Source organism: Mus caroli, unplaced genomic scaffold (genome assembly GCF_978045245.1).
Source record: "Mus caroli unplaced genomic scaffold, Mus_caroli_1 scaffold_22, whole genome shotgun sequence".
Lineage (NCBI taxonomy): Eukaryota > Metazoa > Chordata > Mammalia > Rodentia > Muridae > Mus > Mus caroli.
The window spans coordinates 7,012,292-7,038,623 of NW_028227277.1; the positions used below are offsets into that span (position 1 = coordinate 7,012,292).

General features: G+C 42.3%; 1 protein-coding gene and 1 pseudogene across 1 annotated transcript in view; both read right to left on the minus strand.

Annotated features, from left to right (window-relative positions):
- On the minus strand, positions 1–22,723 carry LOC147000025 (uncharacterized; annotated as a pseudogene).
- Positions 22,382–26,332, minus strand: part of LOC147000026 (vomeronasal type-2 receptor 116-like) — a 6,754-nt gene continuing 2,803 nt past the window's right edge. The window contains 2 exon segments of the mRNA XM_085834367.1: positions 22,382–23,955; positions 25,269–25,392. Of these exon segments, the coding sequence (XP_085690493.1) occupies positions 23,048–23,955; positions 25,269–25,392 (1,032 nt within the window). The 3' untranslated portion in view covers positions 22,382–23,047.

A 26,332-nucleotide genomic window follows, 5' to 3' on the forward strand; every position in this document is an offset into this window, starting at 1 on the left:
TCAGCCCATGATGCTTCTTGCATCCACGGAAGTGTTGGGAAATGCCAAGTCGCCTGGTCTCTGAGCCAGCTGGCTGGCCTGGATCTTGGAGGTGGGCACGGGTCTAGGGTCAGCAGTGAAGGAATAGCCTTGGGGCCAGGTGTATCTAGGCAGGCTGGCCTGCGCAGTCAAGATGGAATTAACTGTGTGAAGCGCCCAGGGTAGTGTGGCTCCTGCATGGGACAGTTGCCAAGTGAGCCAGGCCCGCTGCGAGACACTGGGCTCCATGCTGCTTGAGGGCACACGCAGGAAGGCACCTCCGGGGGCTTGCAGATCATCCAGGGTCACCTGCAAGGCATCCACATTGGTGAAGACTCTGGACATGAGCAGCGAGAATGTTGGTAATGAGCTGGCTTCTTCTGGAGGAGAAGTCTGTCTGCGCCTCTTGGCAGAGTTGTACGGGGCACCTTGCCTGTCTCCAGAGCGACTGCGCTTCAGAGTCCTCACAGAAGATCTTGGCTGGGACCTTCGGTCCTTTACATGCAGTTTTGTGTGCGAGGAATCTCTTTTGTGGGTGGACCCCGGCTTGTCCCTTCCTCTCTTTATGGAGCGAGACGGTCTGTTCTTCCTCTTCTCCTCCAGCTTGCTGCTTCTCTTGTGGGGTCCGCAGGAGGAGACAGCCCAGCTTTGCCCAGATCGCTTCTGGCTGGGGACCTTAGCCTCTCGACTTGGCCAGATGTTCTCTTTGCCCATGGGAGAGGACTTGGAACTCCTGCCATTGTTACACCGACTCTCAGAGGGCTGTTTGTCTCCTGCCTTCTTGTCTAGGGGCTGCTTTCTCTTGGAAGGAGCTGAAAGACCCACAACGTGAGGACTCCCTCACGTTCTGACTCAGGAGAGATGACACCCCAAAATCACCCACAAGAAATGATCTTGCTGCAACTGCAAGAGGATTTTTATTCGAGAGCGTTCTCGGGCCCATGGTCATACACCACGCAGGGGTAGAGGACCATGGCGCCCCGAGTAGCTGAGTAAGGGGGTATTTAAAGGAAGAAACCACAATTCATGGAGGTGGGGAGGGTGTTGTTGGAAAATACCAAAAATACCAGTTAAGTGTCACAAGGAAGTATAAAGTCACAAGTGTCAGGTTATCTCTCAAGACAGTTTCTAAGAGCCCCTAACAATCTAAGAGCCCCTAAAGATAGCACATTTGCATTGCAGGTTCCAGTAATGGTCAGGGTGCCATTCTTTGAATTGAACCCAGGAAGCTGGTAGGTGGAGGAATGTCGCTATCTGTTTTATGACCAGCACTTGGAGCACTAAGCCACAAAGGCTACACTCCCAAGCCTGGGCCCAAAAGCCTTGAATTTTGTTTTTACTTTGCTATACTTTTTTAATACTTCTTCATTCCCCACTTCTTCTTGTTAAAAGTTCTAATCTTAGAACTAGACACTATCTTTTCCCTGACATAGTTGATCCTTTAGGGCATGGTACTGTTTTCTCAAAACTAAAAGCCACACTGCATTAATTCTTGTTTTAATAAAGGTGACTTGCCTATTTAACACACATGGACCTATAATGAAAAGCAGAAGCAAAATCAAAAGGGGTCCCATAAAGGTAGAAAGTAGGGTGGTCAAGAGTACAAGATAAGGGCCTTTCCACCCGAGTCTCAAGGTTTTCTGCGTGGAGACGTCTAGCAGGTCTTCTGGAGCAGGCCTTCTGGAGCTGCTTTTTCACTCGCTGTCTCACTCACTGGAGCACCTTGAGCCTAGAGAACAAAGGCTGGGAAAGCAGCATGTCAGCACTATGTACAGAGGCTATTTTTACCAGTGGAGGGGGCCCCCTATAGAGTAATTTATACGGGGGTCAGTCTAAACTGTCCAGGGGTGTTTCTATCCCTGAAGAGCAAAGGGTAGGAGAGGAGAGCTATCCAATCATTAGCGCCAGTCTCCGCTGTCAATTTGGTAAGTGTCTCTTAATGGTTTTATTTATTCTCTCTACCTGTCCTGAGCTTTGGGCCTGCATGCACAATGTAACTTCTAACCGATCTCTAATATCTTGGCCAGTTCCTGATTTACCTGGGCAACAAAGGCAGGTCCATTACCTTGGGAAGATTTCTTTTAGAAATTCTACCTCATCATAGCACAGGCCTTGCAGCTTTTGGCTATTTCTTCTGCCAAGTCAAAGAGTCCTATAACATAGTAGTGAAAGGACCTAACCACACCTTTGAATTTCTTGGCCCCCAGGCCAAGTCAAATACTGTCCAAACTTGATAGTGCTCAGGGGTGTACCTAAAGCTGGTCTCTCTGATGTCATAATAATCTTTAGGCTCCTTGACTGCCAGGATTATTGCTCCTTGGGCCACCTGTTTGGCAGTTAGATCTGCTATCTGATTTTCTTTAGCCACAGCATCTTAGGTCTTTCTCTGCAGATGTCAACAGCCCTCTCTGTCTGTATATTGCTCCGTACCGTGGCAAAAGCATACCTGTTGTCAGTGTAGACTTTTCTTTTGCCATTTATGGACCTTGTCTCAAAGTCACAAGTTCAGCTTTCTGGGCCGACGTCCCTTCAGGGAGGCTGCTGGCCTAGATCACTTGCTTTCTGTCCACCACCATACTGCTGTCCCCGCCTTCTGCTTACCTTTAACCTCGAGGCTACTGTCATCAGTGTACCAGCTCGAACCCTCAGGCCAAGGCTGATCTGATCCTTCAGATCATTTCAAGTTCCAGTTTCTCAGCACAGTGATGAGTAGGTGCAGTCTCACGCAGTGGGACAGCAGGTGGAACGAAGCGAAGGTCACTCGTTCAGTCAACAAAAAGTTCTGATGTGTCACAGGAGCATTGGTAGTCATCCATCAGTCAGGGGGCTTTTGGATAATGCTTTCAAGAGCGTGGGATACCATTACAGCTAGTTACTGTCCCAGAGTGAGCTTATCAGCATCCTTGACAAGCAGATTATGGCAGCAATAGCTTTCAGGCAAGAAAATCACCCGCTGGCAACAGGGTGTAACTTCTTGGATAGGTAAGCCACTGGCCTTTTTCAAAGTCCCAAAGTCTGAGAAAGGACTCCTCTGGTGACCCCTGATCTCTCTTCCACATAAAGAGTGAAAGGCTTGGTTAGGTCAGACAAAGGCTGGCCATCAGTAGGGCCTGTTTTATTTCTCTAAAGGCTTTCAGGTGATCTGGGATCCACACAAACACTTCCCCTTCCTTGGTTAGGAGGTACAATGGGAAGCTAAGGTCGCCAACCCAGGTGTCTAGAGTCTGTAGAAGCCAGCAAGTACCCAAGAATTTTCTTACTTGCCTTGGCGTAGTTAGCCACTACTTCCCGTCTCGAAGGGTGTATCTCAAGTAAGTAACTTCAGTCTGACACAGCTGAGTCTTTTTAGCTGAGTCTCGGTCTTCAGTTGCCCAGGTTTCCTGTCTAGATCCTGTCTTTTTCTTTCTCTCCTATCAAATTTCTCTCTTGTCTAAGATCCCTCCTGTTTTCTCTTTCTTCTGCCTCCCGCCTCTCTCTCTCTCACACACACTTTCTCTGCCTCTTTCACTAATCACATAACTGTCTCCCTCTCATAATACACCTTCTAATCTCTGAAGTTTCTTTCTGATATCGGGAGCCAACTGCCTTATGAAGGCCGGCCAGGCCACTGAGGCCTTCTGGGCTTCCTAGGTAAGATCAAAGGGAGTGAACTGCCTGAAGGCTTCCATAAGCCTTTCAAGGAACATTGAGGGAGGTTCCATCAGCCCCTGCATTACCTCTTACCTTAGCCAAATTAGTGGGCCTGTCTCGAGGCACCTTGGAGACCAGAGCCTGGCGTTAGATTTTCAAGCTCTCCTTACCTTCAGCCATGTTGCAGTCGCAACTGGGGCGAGTCAAAAGGAATCCCATGTCGATCTCATTTTGTAGCTGTGTAGACCGCCCATTGGCTCCCGGGCTATTTTTCTAGCCTCTAACAGAATTCTCTCTAGCTCTTCAGTTGTTAAGAGCATCTGCAACAGCTGTTGACAATCATCTCAAGTAGGCTGATGAGAAAACATAAGGAACTCTACCAACCCTGTGAGGCATTGGGGATCCTGAGAAAGGGGGTGATTAGTTTTCCAGTTATAAATACCAGCAGAGGAAAATGACCAGTACTGAAGGGTTAAAGTTTGGGCGGGTCCACCAGAGTCCGCCCGGACTCTGTGCTCTGCAGCTCCATGTACCCGCAGCGGTCCGTCTCTCGACACCCCGAGGGGTTTGGGGTTCCCTCCGTGGCTGGGGTTGAGGCTGTGGATAAGGGGAAGGTTGTGGACTAGGCCACTCAGGAGGCTTCATACAACCACAATTTTGAGAAGCAAAACCAAATTTTAAACAATCTATTTTTTTTTATGAACTCTAAAAACATTACTTGCTACAAAGTTTGGCTGTCCGTTCCTGCACACAAACACAAGAAGGTGTAGCCGCCAATATATCTGTTACAAATCGGGTTTCTAGGATAAGAATTAAAACATATTTATACTTTTGAAACTATTTAGAAACAAAAATGAAATGGCCGTATACATTTGCTCATTTAAACCAAACAAAATTCTTAATTTTTCTAGCTGTAATTTTAAGAGAGGAGCACCTTGTCACCTGATGAATCCAATAATCACAAGCACAGAGATTTTTGTAGGAAAAACAGCCATTTGTTCTCTTACCATAGAATTTAAGAACTTGAGAAGCTGGTGGTCCCTATAAGAGCAGCATTTATAATCAGCTCCTAGCAGGGCTTCTCTAGCCACACTAGATTCCTAACTACAGGTGCAGGGCCCCAAAGACCAATTAATACTGTTTATTTTATTTTATTTTATACCAAATTATCCCCAGATAGTCAGAGAGTACTGCTTTTCTCAAAACCCATTCTCTCACATCTCAGGTGTAAACTATCTCTAGTCAGGGTATAAAGCACCTATGAGAATTACCTTTGCTTTTCTAGATTTTCACATAGCTCTAAACACATACACAAAAACACATAAAACAGAAACCAACAGATCCAGAAACCAACAGATCCAGACACATTCGACCCTTTCTTGTCCTCTAAAAGCAGGCAAAAGAATTAGACGATTTTGGAGGGGGAAGCTTCCGCTTCAACAGAACTCGGTCCCTCTGACCGATCTGGAGACGGCCAGGCGTCCCTGGCTCTCCTTACCTCCCAGGGCGTCCCCCGGGGCCACAGCCTGTGGTCCTCCTAGCATGTCTGCCAACCACAGTCCTCCAGTCCTTACGGCCCAAAAGGACAGCTGCAAATACCGACCGCGCACGCATTTCAGACCCCAACACCCCATCGTCTACAAACACCAGCATCCATTTCTACCTAGACGACCAAAACCAGAGAAGCACACTTGTTCCTCACTCTGCCAGGTGTAAAACCAAGGCACGAGGTGGGACTCAAACCCACGATCTCGAAACCCGAAAACCAAGACACAAATTCAATAAACTCAGATGGATCCGAACTCAGATTTCGCCATGCTTCAGAAACATAGGACAAGACACAAACAACCCAACACAACAAGCACATGTTCCAATGTTCGTTTCAGAAAACAGACACTCAAAACAGAGACACTGGCCGGCACACACACAAGAGGGGATCCCCATACCTCCAAGTCGGTTCTTGGGTGTGAGGGGTGGTCGCGTTTCCCGGCCAATGCACCAAATGAAAGACCCACAACGTGAGGACTCCCTCACGTTCTGACTCAGGAGAGACGACACCCCAAAATCACCCACAAGAAACGATCTTGCTGCAACTGCAAGAGGATTTTTATTCGAGAGCGTTCTCGGGCCCATGGTCATACACCACGCAGGGGTAGAGGACCATGGCGCCCCGAGTAGCTGAGTAAGGGGGTATTTAAAGGAAGAAACCACAATTCATGGAGGTGGGGAGGGTGTTGTTGGAAAATACCAAAAATACCAGTTAAGAGTCACAAGGAAGTATAAAGTCACAAGTGTCAGGTTATTTCTCAAGACAGTTTCTAAGAGCCCCTAACAATCTAAGAGCCCCTAAAGATAGCACATTTGCATTGCAGGTTCCAGTAATGGTCAGGGTGCCATTCTTTGAATTGAACCCAGGAAGCTGGTAGGTAGAGAAATGTCGCTATCTGTTTTATGACCAGCACCTGGAGCACTAAGCCACAAAGGCTACACTCCCAAGCCTGGGCCCAAAAGCCTTGAATTTTGTTTTTACTTTGCTATACTTTTTTAATACTTCTTCAGAGCCAGGATGGACACCTCTAAATTCATATGTTCAGGCTTCTCGACTAGCGTTTCACTCAGGTCTGCTCCCAGGGCCCTGTCTCTGACTCTGTCCTTGGGTGGAGCTCACTGAGAAATGGTACTGATAAGAGAGATGACTGGCTTTAAAAAAAGCCCTGGAAGCCCCTCCCCCTTCCTGCAGAGCTCTCCCAGAATCTTTTGCCACGCCCTCAACAGGCCATACCCTCGAGAAAGGGAGGGGCAGGGCGTGGCGGCTAATTCAATTTAACTCGAGGAAGTATTGTACTTCTCTTTTTAATCCTTTTTTAATTGGATATTTCATTTATTTACATTTCAAATGTTATCCCCTTTCAGATTCCCCCCATCAGAAGCCCTTTATCCCATCCTCCCTCCCGCTGCTTCTATGAGGGTGTTCCTCCACTCACCCACCCACTACCACCACCCAGCTCTCCTATTCCCCTACAAGGGGACATTGAGCCTTCACAGGACCAAAGGCCTCTTCTCCCATTGATGCTCAACAAGGCCATCCTCTGTTATATATAAGGCTGGAGCCATGGGTTTCTCCACATGTACTCCTTGGTTGGTGATTTAGACACTAAGAACTCTGGTTGGTTGATATTGTTGTTCTTCCTATGGAATTGTAAACGCCTTCAGCTCCTTCAGTCCTTCATCTAACACCTCCATTGGGCGCCCTGGTCGGCTGTGAGCATCTGCCTCTGTATTTGTCAGGCTCTGGCAGAGCCTCTCAGGAGACAGCTATATCAGGCTCCTTCCTGTCAGCAAGCCCTTCTTGGCATCTGCAGTAGTGTCTGGGTGACTATACATGGGATGGCTCCCCAGGTGGGTCAGTCTCTGGATGGCCTTTCCATCACTCTCTGCTCCACACTTTGCCTCCATATTTGCTCCTGTGAATATTTTGTCCCCCTTTCCAAGAAGGAAATTCTGGAAGGCACCGGAATCCATGCTAAATTTCTTTTTGATACACTTCGATGGTAGGTGCCAAAGACATGGAGGGTTTGGACAAGGGAAAAAGAGAAAAGATGCAGGTTTTAGAAGTATGAAAGTTGGGGTTGGAAGGACAAGTGTGGATGGGTTTGAGTCTTTGGGCAGGAGACCAGCCAGGAAACTACTGGAGGAGATGGTCATTTTTGACTCCATCTCAGCTTTCTATGAACACTCTCTGGGTAAGTGTGTGTTCAGTCACTAATTTCCATGCGTGGCTGGGGGCACAGAGATGTTGCCACCGGCACGAGGAAGTTGCCTGACTTGTCCAAAGTTAGCAGGCTACTCAATGATCAAGTTGAGCTTTCAACCACCATTTACTGCCATTCTCCGGAACTTAGACGTACAGTTAAGTTGGCTTTCTTCTCTCAGTGAATGATAGGGCTGTCAGTTCCTCCCTGGAGTTGAAGGCAGTAGGGTACAGAAAGAGAGAATTGGACTCTTAGTGGGCAGTGGAGAACTGAAGCATTTGTTTAACAATGTCGAGTCCCACCTGTACTTGACATCATGTGCATAAAAGCCTTCCACACACACACATACACACACATTCTCTGAGGAACTCTTCTGCAGGTCTCATCATTTTAACTCAGAGTCAGTTCCTGTTCAAATTGGGGGCGACGGTGAGAGAACAGTGAGTTGCTTCCTCTAAGCCATACAATCCCATCTGCTGAGTATCCAGCACGTGCTATTGCTCAACCTCCCAGAAGATGCTAGGTACCACTTTGATGTTGAGGTACTTGCTCTGAAGGCCAGTGTCCATAAGCTCTGTGGTAACTATGTGGATGAGAAAGGGAGACAAACTCCTGTGCAAGAAATCACAAATCTCTTGCCTTAAAGCCACACCCATTCATCTTCTCCTAGTGCTGGAGTCCAGAAGTCTGAGCTGGCTTTGATGAACTCTCAGGGTCTCTAAAAGGCAATTCAACATGTCCTGAGAGAGGCTGCTCATAACAAATACTGTACTGGCTGGTTTTGTGTGTCAACTTGACACAGGCTGGAGTTATCACAGAGAAAGGGGCTTCAGTTGGGGAAAGGCCTCCATGAGATCCAGTTGCAAGGCATTTTCTCAATTAGTGATCAGGTGGGGAGGGCCCATTGTGGGTGGTGCCATCCCTGGGCTGGTAGTCTTGGGTTCTACAAGAAAGCAATCTGAGTAATACAGTAAGTAACTTCCCTCTGTCTGTGGCCTCTGCATCAGCTCCTGCTTCCTGACCTGCTTGATTTCCTGTCCTGACTTCCTTTGGCGATGGTCTTTGTCAAGGTTTCTATTCCTGCATAAACATCATGACCAAAAAGCAAGTTGGGGAGGAAAGGGTTTATTCAGCTTACACTTCCATAACTGCTGTTCATCACCAAATTAAGTCAGGAACTGAAACTCAAGCAGGTCAGAAAGCAGGAGCTGGTGCAGAGGCCATGGAGGGCTGTTCTTTACTGGCTTGCTTCCCCTGGCTTGCTCAGCCTGCTCTCTTATAGAACCAAGACTACCATCCAGAGATGGTCCCACCCACAATGGGCTTCCCCCCCCTTGATCACTAATTGAGAAAATGCCTTACAGCTGGATCTCATGGAGGCATTTCCTCAACTGAAGCTCCTTTCTCTGTGATAACTCTAGCTGTGTCATGTTGACACAAAACCAGCCAGTACAATTGACCCCTTGTCAACTTGACACACAAACACATCACTAGTAATCCTCAATGCTTACATTCTTACTCATCCCCAAGATCTAAATAACTTGAAAGTCCCACAGTCTTTACATATTCTTAAAATTTCAATCTCTTTAAAATATCCATCTTTTTTAAAATTCAAAGTCTTTTTACAATTAAAAGTCTCTTAACTGTGGGCTCCACTAAAACAGTTTCTTCCTTCAAGAGGGAAAATATCAGGGCACAGTCACAATCAAAAGCAAAAATCAATCTTCAACCGTCCAATGTATGGGATCCAACTCATGATCTTTTGGGCTCCTCCAAGGGCTTGGATCACTTCTCCAGCCCTGTCCATTGTAGCACACGTGTCGTTCTGTAGGCTCCAGATGCCTGTACTCTACTGCTGCTGCTGCTCTTGGTGGTCATCTCATGGTACTGTCATCTCCAAAACCCAGCGTGACCCCCTTCAGTCCTGGGCCTACAATTGCAACTCAGGCTGCACCTTCACCAATGACCTTCCATGCCCTCTCACAGTGCCGAGCCTCAGCTGCTCTGCATGACCCCTTCATGCCTTCAAAACCAGTACCACCTGGGTGACCCTTACACATTACCAAGTCCCACTGCAGAAGGAGTACAACCTTGCCTATCTCTGGAACACAGCCTCTTTGTGATTTCAGAAAACACTTCCCAGAAGATGTCACCTTAATGATGCTGGTCTCTTCTTAATCACGGCTAATTTCTTAGCTCCAGCTAACCAGCATCAATAGTCCCAGTAATGCAAAGTTTTTGCTTTAGTAGTTCTGGTATCTTATTAATCACAGCTGATTCTTCAGCCCCAGCTAACCAGAACTACAGAATCTTCACAATCAAAACAGCAATGGCCCTGAAAAGAGTCTTTAATTTTCCTTCTGAAATTTCACAAGCCAGGCCTCCATCTTCTGCACTGTTCTCAACATTATCTTCCAAGCTCCTACACAACATCTGACAGAGCTCTTAACAATGAATGGATATTCTAGCCCAACGTTCCAAAGTTCTTCCACAGTCCTCCCCAAAAAAATGGTCGTGTTGTCACAGGAATACCCCAATTTGTCTTACTCTGGGTTTCTATTCCTGGACAAACATCATGACCAATAAGCAAGCTGGGGAGGAAAGGGTTTATTCGGCTTACACTTCCATACTGCTGTTCATCACCAAAGGAAGTCAGGACTGGAACTCAGACAGGTCAGGGAGCAGGAGCTGATGCAGAGGCCATGGAGGGATGGTCTTTACTGGCTTGCCTCCCCTGGCTTGCTCAGCCTGCTCTCTTATAGAACCAAGACTACCAGCCCAGGGATGGTCCCACCCACAAGGGGCCTTTCGCCCTTGATCACTAATTAAGAAAATGCCTTACAGCTGGATCTCATGGAGGCATTTCCTCAACTGAAGCTCCTTTCTCTGTGATAACTCAGCTGTGTCAAGTTGACACACAAAACCAGCCAGTACAGAAGTCAATATTAGCATATATATGGACAATGAAGATTGGAAGGGAAATTGGACCATTTACTGTAAGCTAAGTTCTATGGATTAGGGTTTTTAGAGGACACCTTGGAAGAATCACCATCAGCAGGACGTTAAGTATTAGTGAAATAATATGTCATGCCAATTATGATGCATTGGGTTAAAAATCCTGAGTGTAAACAAGCTATGACATGTCAAATTTAGTCTCATTAGAATACATTGAATTTTCTAAAAAATAATTACTTTTAATAGACCGAGATGTTATTTGTAATGAAGAAACTGAAATTATATTTGCTGGTGTATAGATGTATAGTGGGCATCACATTGCATTGCAAATATCTGTGGTTAATGAATAACATCTTTGCTATTACATATATAATTCATGAAAGAGGAAGACTTTCCATCCATATAGATTGATGAGTGCAGATACTCAAAAGTGCTTCAATTCTTTGTATAAATCATACTTCTGTGCCATATCAAACCTTGTACCAAGTGATTCAAAAAATACAAATCAATATCTAATTAATGGGGAAAAACAGGATAAGAATGGTTTACAAATAAATGACAACAAAATTTAATGAAAATACAACAGCAACCCTCGTAAGATTATTCTCTGACATGAAAATAGGATAGAGGTCATCACATGTTCCACAGAGCATGACATGGAAACAGATATCTGATTTCAACAAGAAATAAAGGGACAAGAAACTGGAATGAAGCTATGTAATATCATCTGTGAAACATAGATGAAAACTTTGTTTTATAAACCCATAAAGTTCTGTAGTGGATAGCTTAAGATTGCCACCCAACAGAACAACATAAAGGAAAATATAAACCAAAGAGTCCCTTGATAGTCAGGAAGGACACGATGATGTGTGCTCTGCCTTCTTTCCTCCAAATTAAGTACATAACATGAGCTTTAGGCAAAAAGAAAAGAGATTTTAAGAAATACTATTTGTGTTCCAAGCAACATGGAGGATGTCTCTGCAGAAAAGCACAGGGAGCCTCACCTCTAAATCTGGGCAAATACAAGTTCAAGATTATTAAAGACCTAAATATTTGACCTGTAGCCTTGTTTTATGAGTATGGTATGGATCCCAGTCCATTGCTCATGTGCATCAAATGACTTCCAAAAGACTGCCACAGCCCAGGATGGCATTTCAATAGCAGTCACGGTGGTGTGAAGAGTCAGCCTCCATGCACATTCCCAGTTAATTTGACATGGTATTAGCACCAGGTATATAACAATTATAGAATATGACAATAGGACTCTTAATTTACCCAGTATACAGGTCTACAGTCTACCTTATATTAATAGTAATTTTTTCAATTTAGTTTCAAATTTTAGGTAAGTCATTAACTTTATTTCCTTTGTCAGTGTCATTAGTTTGACATATTTAGCTGTATACACAAACAGTGGGTTCTTTCTCTTCCTCACCATGTAACTTTAAGAACCCCTGAAAATGAATTATTATATCAATCACTATTTTAATACTTTGAAATGTGTCGCAATTTAGTATAGTTTTAATGCAATTATACTACATTTCATAATGCTGGACAATGTGAAAGTCTGGATTCTCTCTTTTGAGTGTTTGTTGATAATATATGTTGGAAGATATCTTTTCATCTGCCTTGAATTCACAATCCCCACTTTTGTCAAGAACTCAATATGAAGAGACTGCATCACTGCCTATTTCCAATTATCTGCCAACACCTCATTATGATCATGAATCTAAATGCCTCCATAAAGGTGATACCTAATTCTGGTTTCCAACAGATGAGCATGCATTGTTCCATGGAAATATGTGTGTATGAGTTGGTCTACTGTACCTGGTTATATGTATAACATTACTTATATACTTGTGAATATACATATACTTTGCTTTATGAAATGGTATTTAAATGAGTCTCATCCTGCAATTCTGAATTTGATACTGAATGTGGAAAAAGAATGCTAGTCTCATATTCTGTTACCAGAATAATCTTTTTATACAATTACACAAATGCTCAGGCACAGGTTAGGATTATTATCACTATCAGATACAAGGTCAATATTTCTATTAACTACTCAATAAATTTAACATTATTTAGTAGTTAATATTTATTCACAATTCCTTTCCATTCATCCTATGTCATGTTCCATGGATTCATAGGTAAAATTCTGGCCTTAATTTCTACATCTGAGGTCTGAAAAGATAAGTCTATGAGAATCATTGTACTTCTTGTGGAAAAGAACCTGTTCTCCATGTGGCTATTAGGTCTGAGATCCAAAGTGTGAGATGTTATCATTTGTGGCTGCAGAAAATGTGGGAAAAAAAGTGTTAAAATCATTTACCTTTTAGCGAATCAATGCGGTTGCAACTTTTTTCTTTCATAAACCAAGGTTTCTTGTGCTTTTATGTTTTTGCCTCTCATCCCATCCCCTATTCAATTTTCATGTCTTTGGGAATAAAGGAATATATTTTTCAATTGGTAGCCACAGTACACTCTGCACTCTGATTGTGATGGTTGCTTCACATTATTATCCTTCTCTGTTAGGTGAGTAGGAATTTTATTTCTGATGTATTCTGAATTTTCCCATACCTATTTGCAAAAATTGTGGAAATTCTCATTGAGGACAATTGTTTAAGCTAAAATAAGTTTTAAAAATACAAATATATGAACTGTGTCAATATACTTTTGGGATTAGAAAGAAAAACTTAGCGCTGAACTCTTTATTGAAAATTACAAATTTTAGCAAAAGACCATCTTTGGTGTCGTTACTCCTGATGAGAGGTAATAGAGAATAATAATTGATGAACTGCCAGCTGAGCTGGGGCAGAGAAGATCTCTGTGCTCAGACATCACATAAAGGATCTCAAATTATTAGGAAGACTGAGGTATTAAAAGAAAACTCATAAAATTTTTACAAGATAGAAATATTAAGAACACACTAAAAAGTGATATTAACTTGATGTGTACAAGACAAGATAATATTCTGGCCATATGTTATATTGTATCGTTGTGTATATCTTGAAATGGATAAATATAATTAAATAAAATGGATTTTAAAATGAGTAGCCTGATTGGTGATATAACAGTTGAACGTATTAAAAGCATCATCTATAAACATAGAAAACAAATACAAAGCATGTTCTAAAATATTATTCATAATTTTCTTCCTGTGAATAAAATTAGTATTTTCTTAATGTTTAAGTTCAAAGACTTTTTTTTATTTGGAAATATGTAAAATATTCTTATTGATAAAATACTTTCTCTACTAGAAATACACATAATCTTCCTTAGGTAAGCTGATTGTTAGTCAATATACACAACTATATAATGTGTTTTGAATACTCTTATACTGTCAGGTTGTATCTAATAAAGGCTTTTGAAAATATTTCTTAATGATTCAATATATAAAATTTTATGCTCCTTCATTATGCTTAATTCCTAAAGAGTATTTTGTATGTTTTGTAATAATTTAGTAGTGAACATTAGACATAGTATCCTCACCTATGGATATTATTAAATATGCATTAATGATATTTTTAGGGTATAAAAGGATAGGAATAAAAAAGTTGAACAAAACTTAGATATATTAGTTGAATCTCAAAGTATTCAATAATATTAAGAAGTTTAATGTTTAAATTGCATTTAAATACAAATTATAAAGAGAATCTGTTAGGTATTTCATATGTAGTGGAAGTCATGCTCTTTTATATATCTGTGGAATTACAACTCCAAGATTATTGTATGGCAGTCTTAAACAATAGGACTGTAATTTAGTTCAAGGATGGCATTCAGAGGTAAAACAATGTATATTTATTTTCATGAATACAAAATGTATCATATCATAGTGCCCAATGTGTATGAATTCTTAGATTTGATTCGGCTCTAAAGATCCCTAATATATGAGGCTTATTTCAAGACATTTAGACAGAAATTTAGCATATCTCATATTACAAACTTTACTGCAGTTGAAATTTTATATTTCAAACATCTCCCTTACTTTAATAACAAGTAAGTAAAGTAATAATAGCAAGCCCTTCTTGGCATCTGCAGTAGTGTCTGGGTGACTATATATGGGATGGCTCCCCAGGTGGGTCAGTCTCTGGATGGCCTTTCCATCACTCTCTGCTCCACACTTTGCCTCCATATTTGCTCCTGTGAATATTTTGTCCCCCTTTCCAAGAAGGAAATTCTGGAGGGCACTGGAATCCATGCTAAATTTCTTTTTGATACACTTCTATGGGTGGTGCCAAAGACGTGGAGGGTTTGGACAAGGGAAAAAGAGAAAAGATGCAGGTTTTAGAAGTATGAAAGTTGGTGTTGGAAGGACAAGTGTGGATGGGTTTGAGTCTTTGGGCAGACCAGCCAGGAAACTACTGGAGGAGATGGTCATTTTTGACTCCATCTCAGCTTTCTATGAACACTCTCTGGGTAAGTGTGTGTTCAGTCACTAATTTCCATGCGTGGCTGGGGGCACAGAGATGTTGCCACCGGCACGAGGAAGTTGCCTGACTTGTCCAAAGTTAGCAGGCTACTCAATGATCAAGTTGAGCTTTCAACCACAATTTACCGCTGAAAGACCCCCGGAGGGAAGACCCTCACTCAAGCCTCGGGACAGCTGCGTACCCAAGAAGACACTGAGACCGAACTTAAGATGTAGAGAGTAAGATTTAATAAAGCAACAACAAGAAAGCACATAAAAAGCACATAAACCAGAGCTCTGGGGTCGAAACTCATACACCAGGCATGGTGTAGAGGAGATTCGACCCCGGCCCAAGTTTTTCTCAGGCTTTTATAGAAAACAGCCAAGGGGGGAAGCAGGGCAGGGAAAGTACAAATTTATGTCACCAAGGGGTCGTGTCCTATATTTTGGCAATGTACCCGATCTATTAGAACATTCTGGGGTAGTACCAGGAGGCCCTTATCTTAAAAATGTTCTTGGAACAGTCCTCAGTTAGGAGGGGTAGGACTAGGTTTGTTCCAGGAGACCCTTATCTAAAAAATGTTCTTGGAACAGTTTTCAATTGGGAGGGGGTCGGACTCTGGGGTGAAGAGTTCAGGAATTTACTCTGGGGTAAAAAGTTTAGGAGTGTTCCGGGAACAATCTCTAGATGGGAGGGGTAGGATTCTGAGTTGAAGAGTTCAGGTGTCCAGTAATTTTCCTCTTTCATTGCCATTCTCTGGAACTTAGATGTACAGTTAAGTTGGCTTTCATTTCTCAGTGAATGATAGGGCTGTCAGTTCCTCCCTGGAGTTGAAGGCAGTAGGGTACAGAAAGAGAGAATTGGACTCTTAGTGGGCAGTGGAGAACTGAAGCATTTGTTTAAACATGTCGAGTCCCACCTGTGCTTGACATCATGTGCATAAAAGCCTTCCACATACACACATACACACACATTCTCTGAGGAACTCTTCTGCAGGTCTCATTGTCTTAACTCAGAGTCAGTTCCTGTTCAAATTGGGGGCGACGGTGAGAGAACAGTGAGTTGCTTCCTCTAAGCCATACAATCCCATCTGCTGAGAATCCAGCACGTGCTATTGCTCAACCTCCCAGAAGATGCTAGGTACCACTTTGATATTGAGGTACTTGCTCTGAAGGCCAGTGTCCATAAGCTCCGTGGTATCTATGTGGATGAGAAAGGGAGACAAACTCCTGTGCAAGAAATCACAAATCTCTTGCCTTAAAGCCACACCCATTCATCTTCTCCTAGTGCTGGAGTCCAGAAGTCTGAGCTGGCTTTGATGAACTCTCAGGGTCTCTAAAAGGCAATTCAACGTGTCCCGAGAGAGGCTGCTCATAACAAATACTGTACTGGCTGGTTTTGTGTGTCAACTTGACACAGGCTGGAGTTATCACAGAGAAAGGGGCTTCAGTTGGGGAAGGGCCTCCATGAGATCCAGTTGCAAGGCCTTTTATCAATTAGTGATCAGGTGGGGAGGGCCCATTGTGGGTGGTGCCATCCCTGGGCTGGTAGTCTTGGGTTCTACAAGTAAGCAATCTGAGTAAAACAGTAAGTAACTTCCCTCTGTCTGTGGCCTCTGCATCAGCTCCTGCTTCCTGACCTGCTTGATTTCCTGTCCTGACTTCCTTTGGCGATTGTCTTTGTCAAAGTTTCTATTCCTGCATAAACATCATGACCAAAATGCAAGTTGGGGAGGAAAGGGTTTATTCGGCTTACACTTCCATAACTGCTGTTCATCACCAAAGGAAGTCAGGACTGGAACTCAAGCAGGTCAGAAAGCAGGAGCTTATGCAGAGGCCATGGAGGGATGTTCTTTACTGGCTTGCCTCCCCTGGCTTGCTCAGCCTGCTCTCTTATAGAACCAAGACTACCAGCCCAGAGATGGTCCCACCCACAAGGGGCCTTTCCCCCTTGATCACTAATTGAGAAAATGCCTTACAGCTGGATCTCATGGAGGCATTTCCTCAACTGAAGCTCCTTTCTCTGTGATAACTCTAGCTGTGTCAAGTTGACACAAAACCAGCCAGTACAATTGACCCCTTGTCAACTTGACACACAAACACATCACTAGTAATCCTCAACGCTTACATTCTTACTCATCCCCAAGATCTAAATAACTTAAAAGTCCCACAGTCTTTACATATTCTTAAAATTTCAATCTCTTTAAAATATCCATCTTTTTTAAAATTCAAAGTCTTTTTACAATTAAAAGTCTCTTAACTGTGGGCTCCACTAAAACAGTTTCTTCCTTCAAGAGGGAAAATATCAGGGCACAGTCACAATCAAAAGCAAAAATCAATCTCCAACCGTCCAATGTATGGGATCCAACTCACGATCTTCTGGGCTCCTCCAAGGGCTTGGGTCACTTCTCCAGCCAGGCCCTTTGTAGCACACGTGTCGTCCTCTAGGCTCCAGATGCCTGTACTCCACTGCTGCTGCTGCTCTTGGTGGTCATCTCATGGTACTGTCATCTCCAAAACCCAGCGTGACCCCCTTCAGTCCTGGGCCTACAATTGCAACTCAGGCTGCACCTTCACCAATGTCCTTCCATGCCATTTCAATGTGCTGAGCCTCAGCTGCTCGGCATAACCGCTTCATGCCTTCAAAACCAGTACCACCTGGGTGACCCTTACACATTACCAAGTCCCACTGCAGAAGGAGTACAACCTTGGCTATCTCTGGAACACAGCCTCTTTGTGCTTTCAGAAAACACTTCCCAGAAGATGTCACCTCAATGATGCTGGTCTCTTTTTAATCACGGCTAATTTCTTAGCTCCGGCTAACCAGCATCAATAGTCCCAGTAATGCAAAGTTTTTGCTTTAGTAGTTCTGGTATCTTATTAATCACAGCTGATTCTTCAGCCCCAGCTAACCAGAACTACAGAATCTTCACAATCAAAACAGCAATGGCCCTGAAAAGAGTCTTTAATTTTCCCTCTGAAATTTCAAAATCCAGGCCTCCATCTTCTGCACTGTTCTCAACATTATCTTCCAAGCTCCTACACAACATCTGACAGAGCTCTTAACAATGAATAGATATTCTAGCCCAACGTTCCAAAGTCCTTCCACAGTCCTCCCCCAAAAATGGTCATGTTGTCACAGGAATACCCCAATTTGTCTTAGTCTGGGTTTCTATTTCTGCACAAACATCATGACGAAGAAGCAAGCTGGGGAGGAAAGGGTTTATTGGGCTTACACTTCCATACTGCTGTTCATCACCAAGGAAGTCAGAACTGGAACTCAAGCAGGTCAGGAAGCAGGAGCTGATGCAGAGGCCATGGAGGGATATTCTTTACTGGCTTGCTTCCCCTGGCTTGCTCAGCCTGCTCTCTTATAGAACCCAAGACTACCAGGCCAGGGATGGCACCACACAAGGGGCTTCCCCACTTGATCACTAATTGAGAAAATGCCTTACAGTTGTATCTCATGGAGACATTTCCTCAACTGAAGCTCCTTTCTCTGTGATAACTCCAGCTGTTTCAAGTTGACCCAAAACTAGCCAGTACACATGGGAATACAAACTTCTACATTTATTTCAGAATGGCATATTGTGGTTCCTCAGACAATTGTCATTAGCTCTATCTTAAGAACCAGTTTTGCCACACCTGAGTATTTAACCAAAATTTTCTCTGCCACCCCACAAGGACACTTGTTCAACGATATTCCTAGCAGTTTTGTTCTTAATAACTGGGGACTTGGCACAACACTCATGTCCTTCGCCTGAAGAATGGGTGAATTAGATGCTTCTCTTTTATACAATGAAATACTATTAAGCTACTAAATACAAGACATGATTAATTTTGCAAACAAATTGAAAAAACTGATGAATAGTATACTGTGTGATGTAACCCGGAATGAAAAAGTGAAGCATTGTATGTCTTCACTTATTAGTGCATCTTTTCCACAACATACAGGATAAATATAAAATAGTCCACAAACCAAAGAAGACAAATAAAAAGGAGGGCCCAAGGGAAGGTGTTTGAATCTCACTCAGAAGGCAAAATAAAATTGTTTTGAAGGTATATGTTGGCAGTGCATGGTATGAGACTGGCTGTGGTTGGGACATCATATGGAGGGAGAGCAGTGTGAAGAGAAAGGAAATAATTGACGTGTTTTATGGTGGCATCTTTAAGATGTGCCTGGGGCCATGCTGGAAGTTGTCTCCTTTGAATCTATAAGACTCTTAGTATTGGGAGATATGGAGGCCAATGTGGTCACCTCATATAACCTGGCAGGACTCCCAGTGGATGAATGAAGGCACCAAAACATGCACAGAACCCAAAAGGTGTCCGGTCTACAAGACATTCAGTGAAGAAATGAAACAGAAACTGAGAGAATGGCCAAACAACGACTGGCACAACTGATGATCCATATCATGAACAAAAACCAATCCCTGGCACTATTAATGACACCATGTTGTACTTGCAGACAGAAGCCTAGCATATCTGGGCTTGAGAGGCTCCATCCAACAATGGAAACAAGTGCAGAGACACACAGTTTAACATTGGGCCGGATGCAGAACGTCTCTTCTGGGGGAAGGATCCCTGGACCCAAAGAAGATAGAGACTCAAGAATACCAATAGAAACAACCAACCTGGTCCTTTGAGGATTCAGTGTGATTCAACAACAAACCACCAAAATGCTAACATGGGCTTGATATAGGCCTCCAAACACGTTTAAACTATGTACAGCATTGTCTTTGTGTGTCACACAACAACTGGTTTGGGCATTGTCCCTGTCTCTGATGCCTGTCTCTGGATCCTGCTCACCCTGACTGGACTGTGTTGTCCAGACTCACTTGTAGATAGTGAAGAGAATGATTCTAGTACTGCAGTTACTTAATGTCCAGGGTATGTTCATACCCAAAACAGGAATCCCTCTTCTCAGAGGAGAAGAAGTGGGTAAATGAGGAGTGGGGCTGTTTGAAGGGAGACTAGATGAATAGAAGGAACCACCACTACACAAGAGATATAAAGTGAATATGTAAATGAATAAATGAAGGAAGAAGCAAATAAATCAATGAAAAAGGCTATGTTTTCTTTTGGTTGAGGACTGGAGTTCTATATCTAGTTATCATATCAGGCAATTTATACACATTTTTAAATTTTTTATATAATCTTTCTTATACTACAGTCGTTATCACCCTGCTGGTCTACCCTATCACTGTTCATATCCCATATGTCCTCCCCATATCTCTGAGGGTTTCTCCCCACACTGGACCCCTCTAGTCCTCCTCGTTCTCTGGGCCTCAAGTCTCTGGAGGGTTTTGGTACATGTTCTCTAACTGAACACAAACCCCACACTCCTCTGCTGTATATGTGTTGGTAGTCTCATATCAGCTGATGTATACTGCATGGTTTGTGGTCCAATGTCTAAAAGATCTCAGGGTCCAGGTTAATTGAGACTACTTGCTGGTACTCATACAGGGTTGCCCTCCTGCTCAGCTTCCTCCAGTTTTTCCATAATGCAACCAAGGGGGTCAGTAGCTTCTTTCCATTGGTTGGGTGTAAATATCTGCATCTAACTCTTTCAGCTGCATGTTGGGTCTTTAGGAGGGCAGTGATGGGAGAACACCATGGCTTCTGTAATAGTGTCAGGCCTTTGGGTCTCCCCTTGAGTTGGACACCACTTTGAGCCTGTGGTGGGACCTCCTTTTCCTCAGTCTCCTCTCCATTTTTTTTCACTGCAGTTCTTTTTGACAGGAACAATTATGGGTTAGAGTTTGGACTGTAGAATGGAAACCCCATCAAACACTTGATGCCCTATCTTTCTCCTGGAAGTGGACTCTCCTAGGTTCCTCTACCTACTGCACAGCATTTCCTTGTCACTCCCTTTGAGTCATGAGAGTCTCTCATCTCCCTGCTCTCGGGTACCATTTGCAGGTTCTCCCACCCTCCTACCTCTCAAGGTTGCCTGTTTCCGTTTTTTCTGCTGGCCCTCAGGGTTTCAGTCCACTCCCTCCACCCAATATCTTATCATGTTCTCCTCTCTCTCTCCCTGTCCCATTTCCCAACCAGTTCCTTCCATCCCTGTCTCCCTTCCATGTGATTTATTTCTTCTTTTTCACAATTTGGATGGAGGCATTCTAACTTGGGATCTCCATCTTGTTAAACTTTTTGAGTTTTATGGACTGTATCATGGGTGCTGTGTACTTTTTTTTCTAACACCAACTTATTACTGTATACATGCCATGCATGTCCTTTTGGGTCTGAGTTACCTCACTCTGGATAATATTTTCTAGTTCCATCCATTTTATTGCAAAACTCAGGATGTCTTCTCTCTCTCTCTCTCTCTCTCTCTCTCTCTCTCTCTCTCTCTCTCTCTCTCTCTCTCTCTCTCTCTCTCTCTCTCTCTCCGTCTCTCTCTTTCGCACTGTCTGTCTGTCTCCCCTCTGCCTGCACCTCCCCCTCTTCCTTTCCTTCTCCCACTCCCTGTCTCTCCTTTCTTCCTTTGTTTATTTATTTATAATTGGGTATATTATTTATTTCTTTACATTTCTTTTAAAATTTAATTTTATTTTTCATTTATATTTTACACTACATATTCCATTCACCACAGCCCCATCCACCCTCTGACTGCTCCATATTCCATGCCTTCACCCCGTCTCCATGTGGATACCTCCACACCCACTTCAACTGTCCTCTATATGCCCTGGGCCCTCCAGTCCCTTGAGGATTAGGTGCATTATCTCTGAATGAACACAGACCTGGAAGTCTTCTAGTGTATGTGTGTTAGGGGTCTCATATCAGCGGGTGTAAACTGCCTGTTAAGAGGTGCAGTGTTTGAGAGACTCAGGGTTGCAGATTACCTGAGACTGTTGGTCCTCATATAGGATGGCCCTTCTCAGCAGCTTCATTCAGCTTCCCTCATTCAACAACAGGTGTCAGCTGTTTCTGTCCATTGGTTGGGTGCAAATATGTGCACCTGACTTTTCCAGCTGTTGCTGGGTCTTTTGGAGGGCAGTCATGATAGGCCCCTTTTTGTGAGTGTTCTATAACCTCAGTAATAGTGTCAGGGCTTGGGCCCTCCCACCGACCTGGACCACACTTTGGCCTGCCACTGGACCTTCCTTTCCTCAGGCTCATCTCCATTTCTATCCCTATACTTCTTTAAGACAGAAACAATATGGATCACAATTGTGTCTGTGGGGTGGCAACCCCATCATGTACTTTATCTTCCTGCTGTAGGTGGGTTCAAAAGTCCCTCTCCTTACTGTCAGGTATTTCATATAAGGTCCCTTCCTTTGAGTCCTGGGATTCTCTCACCTCCCAGGTCTCTGGTGCATCCTGGGTTTCCCCAAATCTCCTCTCTCCTGAGGTTACCTGTTTACATTCTTTCTGCTGGCCCTCAGGGTTTCAGTCCTTTTCCCTCAGCCAATACCAGACCCTAATCCCCTCTTCCCCCAATTTCCCACACCCTGTCCACTTTCCTTCCCAGGTCTCTCCATTGCTCCTCATTGTGTCTTTTCACATAAATGTAAAGAGCCTTATATTGTAGGCACAATTTGATATGCATAGTCCCTTTAATAAAATATTTCTTTTTTTAATGTTATCTGACATTCTTAACATCTGCCCAGTACATTTTAAAGCTATTCCAAAGTACAGTTCTTCTGTGCTGTCACTGTACTTCATACTGCTAATATTCACGCTTGTTTCTCTTTTCAAATGAGTGCCTTCTATTGCATCAGGAATCGATGATATTCTAAATCTCAACAGAAACAATTTACCATTTTGTTGATATTTTATATTCCGTTGCTGAAAAAAAAAAAACACATAGCAATCAAAAGAAGCTTGTGAGGAAAGTGTTTATTTACTTATATACCTTGGTCACAGTATATTGAATGAAGCCAAGGCCTGAAATTGGATGCTGGAACTCCATGAAAGCATGAGGGAAAATGTCGATTACTGGCGTTACAACCATGTTGTCTTCAGACCTTTATCTTATAACTCCAAAAACATCTTGCCTAGAGATGGTAGTGTTCACAGTCAGTATGGTCACCTAATATTAATCGTTAATTAAGTTCATGGTTTACATACAAAACTGCAGGTCAGGATGATGGTAGCGTTTCCACAATTGAGATTCCTGGTTCTCAATATCTTCAAAATTGTGTCCTTATGAATGAGACCATGTTTGTAAGTTCAAATTTGTATATTATTTAAATTTTTATAAGATTAAGTACTACTTTTGTTAAGACAAAGAAAAAATATGTTGAGTATCATCTAACATTTTCATATTATGAATATTTTAATAACGAAATTTATCTTTGTACTTCTGTATAAAATTTGAATCTGGTCTAACTAAAATAACATAACACTTTGGGACAAAGATACACATTAGCAACCCTGCACTAGAAGACAAGATGGAGAAAACCTCCACAATCACCATGAGCCTCCCCCTGGTGCTATGATAGACAGGGAGGAATGTGATCCAGACACTGCAGAACACCAGCATGCTGAAAGTTAGGAACTTGGCTTCATTGAATGTGTCAGGAAGGTTCCTAGACAAGAAAGCCAAATTGAAGCTCACCAGAGCCAAGGAGCCCAAGTATCCCAGGACAACGTGGAAGGCAATGACTGAGCTTTTATCGCAAAGAATGACAATCTTCCCATGTTCAGATTGTATATCTCTGTCAATAAAGGGAGGAGATGTTACCAACCAGATTCCACAGAGAACAAGTTGTATTAGGGTACAAATGGGAATGACCAACTTAGGAGCCCCTGTTACCAACATCCCTCTCATCCTGCTTCCTGGAGTAGTGAGTTTGAAAGCCATGACCACAGTTATTGTTTTGGCCAACACTGTAGAAACAGCAACAGTGAACAATATTCCAAATGTGGTCTGCTGCAAGATGCAGGTGACCTGGTCAGGATGTCCAATGAAGAGCAGCGAGCAGAGAAAGCAGAAGACTAGAGAGATGAGCAGGATATAGCTGAGAATGCGGTTATTGGACTTCACAATGGGAGTATCATTGTACTTCACAAATGTGACGAGTACTAGAATTGTGATGGCCGAGAAGGACAGTGCCATGCAGCCGAGGGTCGTCCCCAGTGGATCTTCATAAGCCAGAAATGATACAGCTCTTGAGAGGCAGTAGGTTTGCTCTATGTTGGCATACTTATCATGTGGACATTTCACACACTGTTCCATATCTCCTGGTAAATGAAAATAAACCCTTATATGATATCATAGTTCTATAGGTAATAATTTTATATTTGTGTTATTCATAGGAATTATCAATAAATAATTTGGTGTTGAGCATCTATTCCCTTCATTTTTGCTGTACAACCAGTAACTTAAAATTGCTCGGTATTGAACTACGCATTGTGTTTGAAAAAAAAAAAACCATCATGGAAAGTTGAACAGAAAAAAATTCTTTTTGAACAACAAAAAATGATGAATAATTATATGCATAATCTCAGATTATTTAAATCCTATAAAATAAGTTCACTATTCACAGACAAGTGTAGTGTGCAGACATCGGTACTGGTGTCAGTTGATGAAATGCATCATGTACTTTGTTTGATCTGTGGTTTGTGCCTCTGTCACCATCATAATTTGAGAGAAAGGCCTTGTTTCAAGAAGATATTGGAAGTTTTTTGCTGGTTCCAAAAGAGGTTGGCACTATTTAACTGATTATGTTTTCATTCATGGAGATGTTAGGTCTTTAGTTTGCATCTTGGCCATTTCATATTTCTAGTTTGGATAGAGAAGGTATCTGTCTGTATCTCCACATAGGAACCAGAATATACAATTTCTCATTCACATACTGTTTACATAAAGGAATTTTTTCATTCTTGAAACTGTAGGCCTCATAGACCTATGCATGTCCCTTTCATTGTTTTCCAATCTCTATCTTGCCAAATACACATTCCATGCTTTATGGCAGGAAGCTTATGGATGTTCACATTTATCCCTCTTTCCTTAGCTAAGCTCTAAGCCATCTCTTGCTGCATTTTGAAATCTTCACTCTTGTTCTATTTCTTTAAGAAGAAATACTTAATCCTCTGACCATCTAACCTCTTAAAATATATTTCATTAAACAACAACTGTTACCCTGAGCATCTGGTCTTTTTCACAGTGTAAGCTGGGTGATAGAGGGAAAGATTTTGGACTGATCAGGTGGTCAACTTTCTATGTGCAACAAATCAAAGAAAAATAAACATATGCATAGATTATTACATCTAAAATGTTTCTTTAAAACATTGTTATACAGGTATGTCCTCCTAAATACTTTCTATATAATATGAAAACAGTAACCATCATAATTTGAGAGAAAGGCCTTGTTTTAAGAAGATATTGGAAGTTTTTTACTGGTTCCAAAAGAGGTTGGCACTATTTAACTGATTATGTTTTCAGTCATGGAGATGTTAGGTCTTTAGTTCGCATCTAGGCCATTTCATATTTCTAGTTTGGATAGAGAAGGTATTCAAATTTATCAAATTTTCTTCTGCATACAAGCATGTACCTGTTTCATTGGAAACCTCATTTTCTGGGCACTGAACACAATCAAAGCAGCAGTCTGATGTTTCTTTCTGAAAAATTTTCCTGAATCCAGCAGTACATATCACACTACACACGGAGGACGGTACCTGAGGCAGTGCATAAATGTTATATAATATGCATGTGAGTGTATTTCATGTATTTATCATATGAATAATGACCCATAGATTGATATATGGAGCACTAACAGAAATGGCTATACATATTCCTCTGATAACTTGTATCACTTTACAATATCAGGCACATTTTAATCATGTTACCTCCAACACACTGATTGTCACACAAAATTTACTACATCATTTAATATTATTTATGTATCATTCAGGTTGTAGCAATTCAAAAGTGTACCTTCCTAAACTGATCAATCCAAAAAGAATGTTTAGGTGGCACAAGTTTTTCTCTCATGATTTATAAATTACAAAAAAGAATACTGTGATATATGGAGGGAGAATGTAGGGTAAATCAAGAGAGAGTAGTTTGATGACTATGAACAAAATATGTTATATAAGACTCCCATAAAATTAATGAAGTACTCCTAAGTGTAAAAGAAAACTTTGAACACACTATCCCAGGTATATCCCTTTCCCCTGCATCTATGAGGGAGCTCCACACCCACCCATTCCTGCCTCATCACTCTAGTATTCCCCTGTGCTGGGGCATCAACCCTTCAGAGGAGCAAGGGATTCCCCTCCCACTGATGCCAGATAAGGCAATCCTCCACGGAGGAGGGGAAATCACGAAGGAAGATAACATTTTAAATCTAAATAAATAAAAAACAATATAAAATATATAAATTAAAAAGAGAAAACCTTCAATATGGAGAAACATTTACGTTAAAGAGTCCATGATATACTTAATTAGGTTATAAATATGTTTCTACAGAATTACAAAAAACATGTTAATATATAGTTAATTTTTTTCATTAATCATATGTACATATACATTATACTATAAACCCATTATATATATATATATATATATATATATATATATATATATATATATATATTCCTGTATTGTAGGTAATAG